Genomic DNA, 16,148 nt, shown 5'->3' on the forward strand with positions numbered 1-16,148 from the left:
TATATTATTTTGTAATTTATAGTGTGTTTCAAATAACGGAAAATTCGCTTTACTGCTTGCCAATGTTCATTAGTCCAACTGTTAAAGAATCGACTTACTTGATTCACCGCGTATGTAATATCTGGCCGACTTATTGTAGCTAAAAACATTAGAGACCCAACAGCTTCACGATACGGCAATGCTTTATTACATTGTAAATCACTATTCGGCATAGATAAAGGAGCATTAGGTTCTGCAGGAGTTGTTACCGGCTTAGCATCATTCATATTAAATTTCTTGAGAAGTTTCACTATGTAAGTCTGCTGGTGGATGGTTATTGTCTCTTCCTGCAAATTTCTTTCAATTTCTAGACCAACAAACTGTATTCTATTTTCGTTCGAATGCATAGTTATTTTAAACATTTGTTGCAAACTTTTAATTAGTTCAGTAATTGCACTTTCTGATTTTGATATTAGTAGTCCATCGTCCACATAAATAGCTAAATAAATTTCAGCGTCCACAAAATTTCCAACAAATACACATTGGTCAGTTTTTAATTGTTTAAAACTATATTGATTAAGGAAAGTTACGAACTTGCGGTTCCAACACCTAGGAGATTGTTTCAGTCCATATAAGCTTCTATTTAACTTACAAACAAAGTCCGGCTTCTTTTTATTTTCGTATCCTATAGGCTGTTGCATGTATACACATTCTGTCAAATCACCGTACAAAAAAGCGGTCTGTACATCAAAATTGGCAATCTTGAGGTTCTTTTCAGCGGCCAAAGCAAGTAGAATTCGAATAGAGTCATATCGCACAACCGGCGCGAAAGTGTTCTCGAAGTCAACACCTCTTTCTTGCATAAACCCACGTGCCACGAGACGCGCTTTGTAACGAAACGGATTACCTTCTTGGTCAGTTTTTACCCGAAAAACCCACTTATTGTCTATCAATTTTACATTGTTCGGCCTTTTCACTAAGTCCCACGTGTTGTTAGTTTTATGAGCATTCATTTCTGCGTCCATTGCTTGATGCCACTTATGAGAGTCTTCACACTCTATAGCATCTTCATAACTTGTAGGCTCGAAGATTGTACAAAAATCTGCATCTACACCATAATATTTTGGTCTTGATATTGCATTTCTATCGCGTAATTGTCTTTCATTATCACATGCACTTAGATGTTCTTCTTCCTCCTCACTTGGATGAAAATCTTCATCACTGTCCCTTTGATCTGTTATGCTCTCTGAAATTTCTGAACTTTCTATACTGTTGTTTTCCTCTATTTCTTGTACTTCTTCTTGACTCGCACTTTCTTCCAAAATTCCAAATTTTAACGAAAATGTATCCTTTTTAGTTGGCATGATCTCATTCTCATTAAATTTGACATTACAACTTACTTCAATTCTTTTCTTTTCCGGATTCCATAGTCTATAATTCGATGAATAATTTTCATAACCGACGAACAATAGCTTTTGGCTCTTCGAATCAAATTTCTTCCGGAATTGTGGTGGAATTGACATGTATGCTGTACTTCCGAATATTTTCATGTGGTTAATATTTGGTTTTCGACCAAACCATTTTTCGTAAGGAGTCATTTTTTCGATTTTACTTGAAGCAGTTCTATTTAGTATATACACTGCCGTGTTGACTGCTTCAGACCAGAGTTCTTGTGGTACATTTTTCTTAATTAACATACTTCTGGCACATTCTACTATTGTTCTTAATTCTCTTTCACTCCTTCCGTTCTGTTGAGGAGTGTAAGGGGCTGAGCATTCATGTGAAATACCACTTTTCTTTATAAACTCTTCAAACTCTTTATTAATATATTCGCCTTTACCCTGGTCACTTCTTAAAAACTTTATCCTATTACCTGTTTGATTTTCTACAAGCTGTTTGTACTCTTTAAACTTGCTTAGAACATCTGACTTGTGCTTTAAGAAATAAACGACAGAATAACCGCTGCAATCATCTTTAAACAAAACAAAAAATCTCGACCCACTCGGAGATAAAACATTTATTGGGCCGCACACATCAGAATGAATCATTTCACCAGGTTTATTTGCCCTGTCTCTGGCTAAACTTTTGTGTGACGTTCTTATCTGTTTTCCAAATTGACATGTCTCACAGAAAAATTCTTCTTTATTGTCAATTTTCAAATTTTTGACCAAATCAACTGTTTTCTTAATTGCATTGTTATTGATGTGTCCTAAACGATCGTGCCAAAGTTTCAATGAATTTTTGTTAGCTAAATTGCACTCTGGGATTAATGATTTAACTCTAAATTTCATTATCCAAAGATTATCTCTACGTATCCCTACACATGATACTTGTCCATTGCTGTCGCTAAATTCACATTTATTTTTGTAAGAATGATAAGTGAAATTTCTATCCGTCATTGCTCCCACTGAAAACAAGTTATGGCTAAGTTCCGGAACATAGAGAACATTATTTATGGTTCTGTCATACCAGTGACCTTTAACGAAAGCTTGTATTTCAATAACACCCTTACTGATTGCAGGGATTAGTTTATTATTTGCTATTCTTACGTACATAGGTTTACTCAAAGGTTCTAGTTTTATAAACCAGTCCTTCTCACTTGTCATATGCATACTTGCACCTGAGTCACATATCCATTCCTTTTTCTCTACGTTGGTATTTGATAAAAATAAAGACGTAATTTCACAAATATATGCAGAACTTGATGCAGAATTTGTTTCACTATTTGCTTCATTATTTCTGAAATCTGCTTTCCTTTTTCTACACTCTCGTATCCAGTGACCCTTCTTTTTACAATAGTTACAGTTGCTGTTTTTCTTTAATTCATTTATGTTTCTCTTTTTCTTACCCCTATCTTCTAATTTACTTTGCAATGCTTCAACTTGCAAAGCAAGACGAGACACTTCGGAATCGTCACTTGTCATTCTAACCTCTTCCTTAAGTAACCTTGCTGCTAAATTTTCAAACGTTTGTTGATCACTCGAAACAGAATCCCACGCGGTACGAAAGCCATTATATCTCGCTGGTAGACTGCTAATTGTTTTAGAACAAATTGCACTTGTACTTATATTTTCTTTTACATCTTTTAGTTGTCTAACTAACAGTTCAATTGATGAAATATGATCAGCTATTTTTGCATTTTCAGCCATTTTATATTCATAAAATTTCTGCCAAAGTAATTCTTTAGAAACCTCTGTTTTTTGTTCATGTATTGCAATTAATCTTGACCACATTTGAGCTGCAGTTTCACAATTTATTAAATGTTGCATTTGATCTTGATTTATAGTTGACAACAAAATTACTTGGGCTCTAGAATTGTTTGTTTCCCATGTTTTCCATGCTGTCGTAGTATCATCTGTCGGTTCCTGTTCTGTTCCATTGACAATCGATAATAGTTTCTCTGCCTTAAATAGAATTGTAATGCTAAATTTCCACAGTTGAAAATTGCTCCCATCAAACTTAGGAATGTTTCCAGAATCAAATCTTATCATCGCATTTGCCATTATTGTTTCTTTAATACGACTTGAACGTAATTCAAACTTCACACTTCGCGATATATGTCCTATTTTTCCACTTCACGACTCGAACGTGTAAGGATTTTTAAGAAAACAACGAAAAATAAACGACCGGCTTTCTTCAAAAAACGTGTCCTGGGCCCATAACCTATTAGAACGTTTATTTAGAACTTGTACAAGTGCGCTCTTTACAACCATAGACAAGACTGAAAAATTAAAATACTACCACTGATAAATGACAGGAACTTAACATCAACTATATTGCCAACTTAAAATACCGCAAATAATAAAACTTAACTACTACCAACAATGTGCTCGACCTATCTGTGTTTATTTCTCATATTTTTGTATTGTGTGAATTTTATGATGCCTAGTTTAAGAATTTCTCTTTATCTTGGACACTTCAAAGTCAACTATTATTTATCAAACATCACACTATCATAAAAGTAGGAAAAATAATCCCTTTTGTATGTTGTCACGTAGAGGAGCCATTGGTATTTCCAAATTGATTCACATACATTCCAAACCAATTGTACATATTTATTAGCATATCTACCTAGAACCTTTGTCAAATTTTTTGTACCGTAAAGTTATTCTGAACTTCTTTCTAATTCATTGTACACTGCACAGTCAATTGTTTTTGTGGACTCGCTGTGTAAACATTTCTCATACAAAATTCATAGGTATCTATTAATTATTACAAAAGAGTTCTGTACTCGCTAAGTTGCGATTCCCATTTAATCATTATTATAAGAATAGTGTAGTCAAGAAGTTATAATGTAAGTTTTAAAATTACACGACTTCATATTGGTCCTTGGAGAATACAATTATTAATGTGGTACATCAGTACACCCGTTCGATATTAGTTGAAAAGAAACTACGACGGTAAAAAACAGTGTAATAAGAAGTATTTTAAGTATCTAGTTAGTTATCGTGTAAATAAATAACTGCATAACTCATTAAATAAATAAAATTAATACCAGAAAATTTATTACAATAATTCAATAATAATAAATTGGTATTAATAACGCATGTAAAATTAACCGAACATAGAGCCGTCGTCACTTCCTTAAAATTGACTAGTGTAAATTGAAAATAATAATAAATAATAATGTTAATGTAAAAATAAACTAGCGAACTACGAATCACAAAATGCCCCGAACAACCATGTAAATGCAGACCCCACTTGTTTTAATTTAGATATCCGCCCTTCGGGTATCCAAAAATGCAAAAGTATACCGAGATTCACATTTGTGTAAATTTTTGAGCACTATCTCGATGATATAAAATAGGGTACCAGTTACCCTCAGTATCTATCTTTACTTTCAAGTGGGCTGACCGCCTGCCCAGAAATGTAACACCATCTGTTACCCTAATATGTGGCCATAAAATTTGTCGAAATTCTGGGTCCAGTTTTCCTGCTATATATTAAAGTGTATGTAAAGGCAGAAACTGGAGTAAACAGGGATGGACGAAGATTTATATTAGACTACTCTATCCGCAAATAATTAAGAATGTAGTTTTCGCGAAATTCGATGTGAAGGAGCGTTAAATGACCTGTCTTGGGTAGCCGAGATTGCCCTAGTAGTAAAGAATGCCAAAAATCCGTGGAAGCTATATTCTAGAATCTAGAATATTCTAGAACAAGGTCAGTTTCTATAAGAGCTGCCGCGACAATATTATTCTATTCGTTTTTACCCCTGCTCCTAAACTGGTATCGGAAATGGAAACTTTCCATTAACGAGACCAAATCGGAAGCAATTTTCTTCTCATGTAGGACCCGAAAACCTCGCTCAATCATCGTAAACAACCGCCTCATCAAATGGAACAACTCCGTTGTCTTCGACAGAGCTCTAAACTGGCGGCGCCACATCTCAGCCTCTAGTTCCAAGGTCATAGGTGTATTTATCGCACTCAAACTTTTCTTCCGAAACAACTCCATCTCCTTACAAACGAACATCAGTGCATTTAACGGAATCATCAGGAGCGTTTGCTCCTACGACATTCGCGAGTGGGGCTGCGCCCATCCCCACCGCCTAAAACTACTGCAAGGCACCTACATGCGGATCCTTCGTTCCGCATTAAACTACCTCTGGTTCGTCAGAAACACCCGAATTCTAAAATAAACCGGTTTACCTTCTCTCCCTGAGGCTGCAATTTCATTGCGGCAAATCTCCAGGCTTCAGTATCAGGGCACGCAAACTCCACTATCTCAACACTCTCCAAGTTCGCCCCGAAACCAAACGACCGTTTCTGAAGGCTCCGTCACTTTCTTCAGTGAGCCGCTCCCATTTGCTCATCTCTAGCTTCGCTCTTCAGCGCGAGTGCCCACCCATCACATCAGAGGTGGACTATTTAACACAATTAACCCTTTTCCCAACTCAACCCTCTTCCCACTCCCATCTCCTTCCCGGGATGTATAACCTACAGGTTGATCTCCTCACTAGAGGAGGGATTTTAGTCCGTAAAAATCCGACGCTACCTCGCTTCTGAAGGTGTCTTTTGAAGATTTCCTCTCCTCGAGAATAATATATATGGATAACCTCCGGGTTGATCTCCCCACTCGGTGAGGGGTTTTAGACGACAAAAATTCGACACTACCTCGCTTCTGGAGGTATCTTTTGAAGATTCCCCATCAAAAAGAAAAAAAGAAAAAACTTTCTATTTTATTCGATTCGGAACATTAGTTGGACGGTTCTAAAGTTGTGCTTAAAATGTAAGCATTTATCTACGATGGGGCCTGTGAACATACATCTATGTAGATGCGGTTAGATCCAGTCAATGCAATTCTTTTGAAAACTGGATAGAATTTATGACAAGTTTTCGGAACCGCTTCTGTCCTCACGGTTCCGCGTTTTACGGAATAGATAGTTTCCTGGTCAATCCCGTTTCACCAGGAAATTATGAAAGAAAAATTAAATGGTGCGATGAACAGCGCTCTTCAAATGAAAAATGAGCCAATATCGAAGGAATAAAACCCGCAATTTTAATCGGTCTTTATAAATTGGTTTCGGAACAAGAACTGAGGTCCTCCCAACGATAAAATATTGCTTTTATAAATGGTCCGGAGATTCTAAGGCTACTATTCAAACAGAGAATAGAAGTAACAGCCGTTTTAACGAATTCTTAAGTTCATTGCCCTTCTTAAGTATCTACCTATCTTTGTTTGCTCTTATATTTTTCTAACCTTTTTGTCGCTTTTTCATTTACTTTCGCTATTATTTAAATTTAAAGTTGAGTAATAATAATATTTTTTTGCAGTTTGTAGGTGTACCCTTCGGATCACATATTAGCGGAAAACTCGTTTAAAATGTATCTACAGTGATCGTTTGTAACGCTCGAAATGATCTTCGTTCATTGATTATGCAACGCTTTTGGGTATATATGGCCCTTTTAGCAGCGTGAGTAGAAAACATTCGACATTTCGAAAGATTTATAAGCCAACCACGACATAAACACACCCCTGAATCGAAACATGCAGAGAATATATGTTATTACGAATATAATCTATACGTGGAAGTTAATCTGGAAAGTTCGATATTTTAGAATACGGCTATGCAACCAGGAAATCAGAACACGTTTTCGTTAGCAACTAACCCAAACGATAAGCTAAATTGTTAAATTTGTAATTAAACTACAGTCAAAGGGAATATAATATGGGTTGTATAAATGCAAAATACGCCAAATCATTTTTCGGTAGGTATTTCTTGAGATAATAAAGGAAAACTTTCAAAAAAGAAAAATACAGATACCCATTATAAGGGAATTGGTGTTTGTATAAATGTAATAGGGTAGTTTCTAACTAAAAAAATTTGGTTTCCAAAAATTTAAACGCATTAAGTAAATTAACATTAGCTATTTAAAACATTGCTTGGAGGATTTTACATCTAAATTGTAAAAAGACACTAAAATGTCTGTTACAGCCAGCAGTTCACATAATAAGCAGTGATATTGTAGCAACAAAGATAAGTTTATACACTTGTGAATTTTGTTAAGTTTATTTCAAACAATTTCATTTTTCACTTTTAAATTAAATGACGAACTACCGACATCGGGCACATGATACTCTTCGACGCATTTATTGGTTAAATAAAAAAAAACATTTGGGTGTTTCATTACCACCAGCCAGTAATGCTGGTGGGCGGGCGGGCAGTCCCTCCGGACTACGCCGGAAGGTAGGGCGGAAGGCCTTCTTCAGCCTCCTTTCAGGAATCATGGGAATGGGTGAGTGGTGGATCGGGTGAGAAAGATGAGACGGACGAAATGAAGATAGAAGAGAATGAAATATTATCTGTTGAAAATTACTGCTCCAGCATTTGCCTAAGTGATCCAAGGAAACCACAGAAAAACTTAGACCAAGGCAGACCGACCCGGAATAGAACCGGCGTCCTCCCGAATGCTAAGCAATGGTCTAAACCTCTAGGCCATGCCGCTCGGTTATTGGTTAAATTTGACTTGGCCGCATATATACTTGAACCACCGCAGCCGTTGACCGGATGTAAATGACCGGTGTAATAACTCCTGTGTCTGTCTATCTATCACTAATAATTTTTGTTACGTTTGTTTCTAGATTTTTTAAATTGTATGAAATTCCGATATTCTACTAGGAAATGTATACAATTAATGCTTTCTATGAATAAAATACTTTAACATATCAGCCCGCTTTTGGCGAGCAGGAGCATTAAATATACTCCAATCTGTCATAAATCTACCTAACCAAACAAAGGTGTCACCAATGCATATACATTTTCAAGCAGCCTGCCGTATTATTGCCTATTTTATGTCATAGGGCGTCGAGTATTGTTTTTTTTTTTACGTTCGATAACTATCTTTCATTATCATTTTTGCACCCAACATATACATATCAAAATGATCAGCATATTCACCTCTACGATATACTAAAAATTCATATATATTGGGGACGTCATTGTTTGGTTAGGTAGATTTATGACAGATTTGAGTTAACGTAATGCCCCTGCCTTGATATGTTAGAGTATTGTATTCACAGAAAGAATTAATTATATACATTTCCTAGTACAATATCGGAATTTCATACAATGTGTGTATCAAAAAATCATTGAAATAATATTTTATACATTTCCTAAATAGTTTCGGAATTGTATACAATTCCTATATTTTTTCCGGTAACATATATATATTCACAGCTTTCTTGTTAGCCACCTGTGCGTCATCTCTCCCTAGCAGAAACCGTTACAGACCTCTCGTGAGCTCATAGTCTACCGTGGCCAAAACTAATACATAACTTTAAAGATTGGCTTCTAAGTTTTAATCTTAATTATTATGTATGGCAGTTAACTAATGCATTGCGAAAAGTTTTGTTTAGGAAACGTTTGTGACAGGTAGCTGTAATTGCAAGCACACTTACACAAAATTTACAGACGAATTGGTCGACGCGATAGAGACTTTGACGTCTCCATTTGCTTGCTCCTTTATCTTGCCCGCGAATTCTACGATTCTGTGCTGAGGAATTTATCGATGGGTAATATTTCATTTTGGCACCACTTCCCCGCGCCTGACATATTTATTAAGGGTTCAGCTACGGCACTCATTTGTTTCGCCATGACAGACGCAAGCCTAAACGATTTCTACTACCTACTTACCAGCCCCATATGCAACTACTATAAGCGGATTTCTATTGATTGCAACTACTGCTACACTCTAATAATTTGCTTGCATGTATTATGAAGCGTACACGTAACTAATCAATAACGTAATGCTTTTCAATGCATTCTACTATTTAAATTCCATCTTAAATTCTTTTCCACGAATAGCTGAATAATATTGTCCAATAGGAGTTTGTTAGATAGTGAGGATGCGTGGGTTGGAGCAAATTTATTTAAACTGTAGGGGTTTGTTTTTTGGAAAAGGTTCGGACACATTACTTCTGACTGCGGTTTTTTTCATGGTAAATTCATCTATGCAGGGTGGCCCAAACATAAAAAGCTACCACCGATCTTATTTTCTCAAATGGAAGCATCTATTTGTAAATATATATTTGAATTCTGCATCGAATGTTAAATATACTTCGTTTAGTTTCTGTAGTGAAGTGACGTTTAGTTTGACCGGCGAAAAGTAGGAAAGAACAGCACTAGGCCAGAAAAGAAAGGAGACAACTCTCGACCAAACTCTTAACCGGTGAGGAGCGTATGATCCGTATAGTACTGCACGGAAAAATTGACCGTTTTATCCACTAAAATTGCATTGCTCAAATGTGCTTTTATTGGTACCAATTACCAGTGAAAATATCAACGACATGTTTATTCCAATTTGAAGACATATTAAAGGCTTTAACGCTTGTTTTCGATTCGCACTATTATTCATGATTGAACAAACTTTTTGGCAGGTACTGTATGAAAGTGTATGTTTAATGAACAAGAGTCGAGTGTATAATGAGTTTTTTTCTCCCTACCTCCGATTTTACCAGCGCGCATCCAAGACATTGAAAAGTGCACATTGCTAGAGAAAGTAAATGAAGTATACATTTCGTGTACGTACATCAACTACAAAAATTCGTAATACCCACGTTAACTGGGCTTTACCAAAATGCATAAAATCCAAATATACCAGCAGATTCGGTAGAACTCCAACAAGATGGAACACCCCATACTATTCGCGAATAGTATAAGATTACCTTAGCAATATTTTTCCAAATAGATGAATCAGAAGGAGAGGCGTTATCGAATGGCCAGGTAGGTTTTCAGACCTAACCTCATTAAATTTTTATTTATGGAATTATCTGAAATGTAAAGTCTACTTCAATAAACCGGAAAATATTGATGAATTGAAAAACAGAAATACAGTTGAAATACAACAAATCCAGCCATAAACATTAACTAAAGTGTTACAAGACTTTCAAGATCGACGTCTTTTGTCAGCAATTTGAATATTTAATTGAATAATTTGTTGTTCTACTGTTTAATAAATTTCAAACAAGAAACAAACCCCTCAATTTTAAATGTGTTTGTTCCAATCTTCGCAGCTTTCTAAATTATGAATGAAGTCAGTCGTAAATTTACAGATAACTGCTGAGTTTAGTTACAGAACAAGGTACATGAAACGTAGTTAAAATTCGATGCAAAATTGAAAAATATAATAAAAAAATAGATGCTTCCATTTGAAAAAATAAGGTCCCAACCCATGCATCCTCACTGTGTGTATACAATAATATATAAAATGTATTTTGGAAGAATGTGCGATGTTGATAAAAACGCGAATCATTGGTAAACAAACTTTTGCATAGAAAAGCTGTTTAAAAAAGCTGAAATACTAAATGTTCAAACTGTAATTCTCTTTTACAGTGCACTCATGTCGTAAACAGTGGATCGCAATGGCCACTGTCATCCGTTTTTCCAATAAACTGAGATTTATAGTTTGTATTTCGGGCTTCGGTATACAAAACTATCAGAATTATGAATGCAACCATCGAACCATAAGAAATTTATGCAAATGGAAATTGAAACTGGATTTTGTAAATGTTCGCATCAAAGTTGCATTAACAAAAAACCTACCTACCTACATGATAACTTGGTAATTACAAGTAATTCGTTTCTTTTTATTTTACTTTAATACGTTATAATCAGAAACTGAAATCCTAGGTATGACCAACGCTGATAGGCAAACCTCAAAAGATTAAACTTCCAATCAAGGCAACTTAGAGTTACATAATCTAATTAATTGTTTATAATTGTATTTTAATCAATATCAATGTTTTATAGAGATAATAAATGTGAGTGTAGTTTATGTGTACGTGCCGCTAAAGCTCCTTAAAGGAATGCCGCAACCTCATAAGCCTTCTATTCCCCGTCCATGAAAAATGTTTCGGTTTTCAACTGCAGGGGTTAATTTTAAAGATGTGGGGGTTATTTTTAAAGATATGGGGATTAAAATACTATCGCCCGAAGGGACTCTATTTGGGGAGAGTTAGTAGAGGTATTAACTGAATTCCGACATCTGGTCAGAACGTTACACAATGTCCCAGATTTTTCCTGAATTCCTTACATCTACAGGGTTTGGAAATGTTTTATAATTTTCTAGAAAGTTCGAGAAAGTTTCAGAATCATCATCATCATAAGGTTGTCATTCCTAAGATTGGTCGGACACGCATCTCCACTCTTTCCTATCCTGAGCTAATCTTCGCATTTCCCTAAAACTAGAACAACCCATATCCTTAACTATTTGCAAACAGTAATCTAGTCTAGGTCTACCTCTACCTTTCCTAACTTCCGTTTCTGCCTCTAATATGTCTCTGACTAGACCTTCATGTCTGAGAAGGTGTCCTACCAACCAATTTCGCCTATTTCTTATCGACTTCCATAGATTCCTCTGTTCTCCTATTATTTCTAATACCTTTGCACTCTGCCTCACTTTCCTACGCATTACAATTCCTACCCCCGAATTACCTGCCACCGATCCTGTATGTATTATTCTAAAGTCTCAATTCCAGAAGTCTTCAACTTCGTGTCAACCGACTTCACTAATACCTACTATATCTAATTCTAATCTATTCATCTCAACTATTAAATTTTACAATTTCCCTATTTGCCTCATTGTCCAAACCTTCCACGCTCCGACTCGTCAAATATTGCACCTACCCCTATTGCACTTATTGATGACATCCACGAAGGTAGTCCCCGCCCGGACATCCGAATGGGGTACTAGTTTATGTCCGGAGTGCTTTACCCCAGAGGACGCCATCATTTTAATTTGGTGTGTTCTACATGGGATATAATAGTGTGGGTGGTTTCCCGTTGCCTCCCACATCGCGGTATTGTGCATCATACCCATTTTCGTGATCTCTGCAACCCTGAGTATTAAAAGAGCTGCTGCCCTTGTCTTAGTCTGGTTTCTCTTTAACAACCCCTCCATTGTGGTTGAACCTATGGTCCGGCTCCCTAAAAGATCGAAACTGGCAAGCCGATCCTCTCACTAGTTTGTAGAAGAGTTTCGTCAATAATAGAATAATAACTAATTTTTCCTGAGCGAAGCCAGGTAATCTGGCTTGTAGGCAATAATAATAACGTATATGGTATCTATATTACACGTCAAAGGAAGAAGTTAAGGGATTCTCTCCCAAAGGGGAATTGCCACCCGAACCAAAGGCTAGGATGGCAGCCTCATAGGAGGGTGCCGTACTTTTTTCTCGAGGCTGGTATTCGAATTTTTACCACTCCCCTGTCCCGAAAGTACGATTTCTCCTGATTTCAAGAACGAGAAAGTATATCAAAACTTTTCAGGTAGTGAGTCTTTTGTTTCACTTCCACATCATAAAATTGAATTCTAATCAGGGTTCGACGTACGGTTACGAAATGGCAGATATTTCCTTTGTAAGTTGACCAATCCAATTGGAACAAGGAAGCAGCTTATTGTAAGTCTTCATCTATCAAATGTGTTTTTCTGTTTTAAAATTCGAATACGCGTATCTAATAAGTCACATATAAATGTGATCGTCTTGCGCTCAGTATTCTTGTGATTTGAAATGAGAGAAAACGATGCAGCCGATGCCCGCTTGCAAGTATTTGCCTCTTACTACTTTTATTATTCCTTTGGGCACTGTGATTGTCAAGATTGTATTATGAAGATTAGAATGAAGATTCGGGCTATAGGGCCGTGGTCTACGTGAACTATTGTGTCCAGACGTTTCGTCAGCTACTGCGGCTGACATCCTCCGTGGTAGTGCTGCTTTGACAAGGAGAACGTAGATTATATTTCGACGCTACAGCCCGAATCTTCATTCTACTATGGATTCCGGCCGTGAAAGCCTTTGTTCTTATATTGTATTATGAGTTGATTCTACAAGAAAATTGTAATTATTTTTGTAAACAGTTTGGTCTGCAATTTATTTGGGGTTATTAATTTCATATGGAATTTTTGGGTGAGGATTTTCCTTAACCACAGTGAAACTTATTTATAGTTATCCCCACCTATTCCGCCGACGTGACCTTGTATTGACTATTTTGTTAATATAATATTGACCGAAACTGGACTCAAATTTATAATACACAATTATATTTACATGAAAACGTCAGGATTAATGATAATATGAGGCGGAACGGTTTAAGCGTTCCAAAACAAAAGAGCGGCGCAACGCGCGTCGGTCACGGGAGTATTGTTAAACTTTCTTCCACAATAATTCTGTTTGATAATAATTATCGTAATCGTAGCGGCAGTTGAAAGACAATGGTGAAACGATGGAGCCGTCATTATCAGACAACGGCCAAAACGAGCTTTGGTGCGGCGCGGCGTGCAACCCTTGTGCTTGTGTTCGCCGTTTTAGACAGTTGAGAGCAGGCAACCACCTAACAGACATCCAAGCAATTAATCAGACTTACCGCATTGACAGCAGTCATGTCCTTCGAGGATTCAGACTCTGCCGCTAAGCTGTCGCTCTGTAACAAGAAAAAAAGTTGACGTGGGTCAATAAAATATTATTTCATTTAATTTTAACACCTACTATCTACTACCGACCCATTCAAAACCATTTTACGAAAGCGGCAGCGAAGCATGATGTCGGAGAGAATAGTGAATACACTACTTTTTGGATATAAGTAGAATGTAATAACAAACTTCTTAGCTGCAGTGTAAATATTATATATTAAAAATATTCCGCAAGATTTCATCCCGAATATGGACAAATTTTACGGTAATATGTTCGGATAAAAGGGTAAAAGTACACATTTTTGGGCAAGCTAACTACCCACCAAAAAAAAATAGAATAGATACATGGGGTAAAAGTGATCTGCTTTTTTTATGGCATCGAAATAGTGCTCAAACATTTACAGAAATTTAAATTAAACTTAATTGAATTCTCCAAGAGCGGACTCATAAGTTGGAATAATAGAAGTGGCAGTCAGGAGTGAAGTAGTAAAAACACAAAATTATTGGTACTCATTTTACTGCGAAAAAGGTTTCAGAAAGAAATTGTTGGTTTCGAAAAGGAAATCAGTTGGTGACCTTTATATGACCTTTACATTAACCTTCGAGGTCACTTAAAGGTCAAGTCCTTGTCTACGTCAAATTTGATGTGCATTGCTTTCCTGCCCAGCCACATGTCGAGCACAGTTTGATCACGCTGTTGAGCATGAATATAGTGAAAATTAGAGAAAGTAAACCAATTTGGAAGTATTTAATATAATATATTATTTTGTTAGTTAGATATTAATTGAAAACCCAATTTTCATAAGAAAAAATTCAAAATCGTGCGCGTTACTACATTTCTCAATTAGCAATATTTAGCTAATACCAGACATTTTATTTTAAAGGACAAGATAGTTGGAGTAAAATAATCTATTTACTGTTAATTAAACAAACCTTGGTACGGAAATGCAATGAAAAGATATCATTTTTCGATAGAATTCATTTCTGAACGTCAGACAAAACGATTGTTTAGTAACCTTGGACGTTTACTGTATTTACAAAAAAACAATTGTGTGGTTTTATGAAACAATGATGCAAGTGAAACTGAGTATTAAAATTAAAATCGCGCTCTTAATTAATTAATGATGAATAAATGGGAATGGTAATGGGAAATCAATAGTAGACAAGATATCCAACTATAAATTTTAATTTCAACCTACGTATGAGGGTACGAAATACATAATAAATACAATCATTTAGATGATAGACGCGTGTTAAAAACTGAGAACAAAATATATTTATATCATTGAATCAATTTGAACTTCAGTTATTTTATCAATAATTTTATCTTCGCTTTGAGTTTCACAGTCTATAAATGTACTGCACTTGCACGAATGAGTGAGAATATAAATGTTACACGGGGCTCTACTATATTGGCCTTAGCTGCTCTGCCGAACGCCTTCCAGTATTACCCCTACTCCGCGGCTGGCTGTAATGCGACATGCGATAGATGGACGAAAAACTTTGAGGCGATGTAATAAAAGTTTCACTTTAAAAACCATCACGTAGATCAATTCTCGTTTAATTGCGATAAAGTTTAAAATATTTTTTTGATTTTCGAAAGGTGCCCGATATTTGGCTTTCAACCCTCTTTGTAGATTTAGGGACATTGATTCTGTATCTATTTCGCAGGCCGCTAAGTCTTTAAATTGTCACCTTTCTATGCTGATGGTATCTTCAATAGTTACTTGGATGTATCTGATGAGGCATAATAAAAAAAAACATCAGCAAAATTTTACGCATACTGACAGAAACGGGCAGAATAGATTAGAAAAAGGCTTATAAATAATCATCATTACTAAAAATGTAGTAGTACGTCGCCGTCTTGGTCAAGGTCTCTACAAAAGGTAACTACATACTTGCCAAACTGAAAAGAAACGTTTTGCTTTCACCAGCTGATGTCGGTAGATTAACTGGCCCATAGACTACTGACATTGTGGTGTAAAGTGGTGGGTAAGGCGATAGAAGCCGCGAGAATTGGTAAGTGAAGGTATTTAGGGAGAAAGGCGAGGTGGATTATGTGAGAAGAATAGTAAGTTGCTAACAGGAGACTTGGGGACTTGCTTACTCTGCATAAATGTATGATTTATCGTTTGAGTAGGTACTCGCGAATACTTGGTACATGTCATAGCAAAATAGGATAGATATTCGGAGGCCGGATCTCTTGAGTCCTGAACTATTGATTATGATAATTAGGATAGGACGAGTTTATTATCGGCT

At 36.2% G+C, this 16,148-nt stretch overlaps 1 protein-coding gene across 3 annotated transcripts in view; it reads right to left on the minus strand.

Annotated features, from left to right (window-relative positions):
• The window catches only part of LOC108738669 (serine-rich adhesin for platelets), a 361,208-nt gene that overhangs the window by 305,208 nt on the left and 39,852 nt on the right, over positions 1–16,148 (minus strand). For all 3 annotated transcript variants that reach the window (XM_025975165.1, XM_025975164.1, XM_025975166.1), the window contains exon 2: positions 13,844–13,900. In XM_025975165.1, coding sequence (XP_025830950.1) covers positions 13,844–13,861 — 18 coding nt within the window. In that variant the 5' untranslated portion in view covers positions 13,862–13,900. The remainder of the gene's footprint in view (positions 1–13,843; positions 13,901–16,148) is intronic.

The sequence above is a fragment of the Agrilus planipennis genome, unplaced genomic scaffold (genome assembly GCF_000699045.2).
Source record: "Agrilus planipennis isolate EAB-ADULT unplaced genomic scaffold, Apla_2.0 scaffold202, whole genome shotgun sequence".
Lineage (NCBI taxonomy): Eukaryota > Metazoa > Arthropoda > Insecta > Coleoptera > Buprestidae > Agrilus > Agrilus planipennis.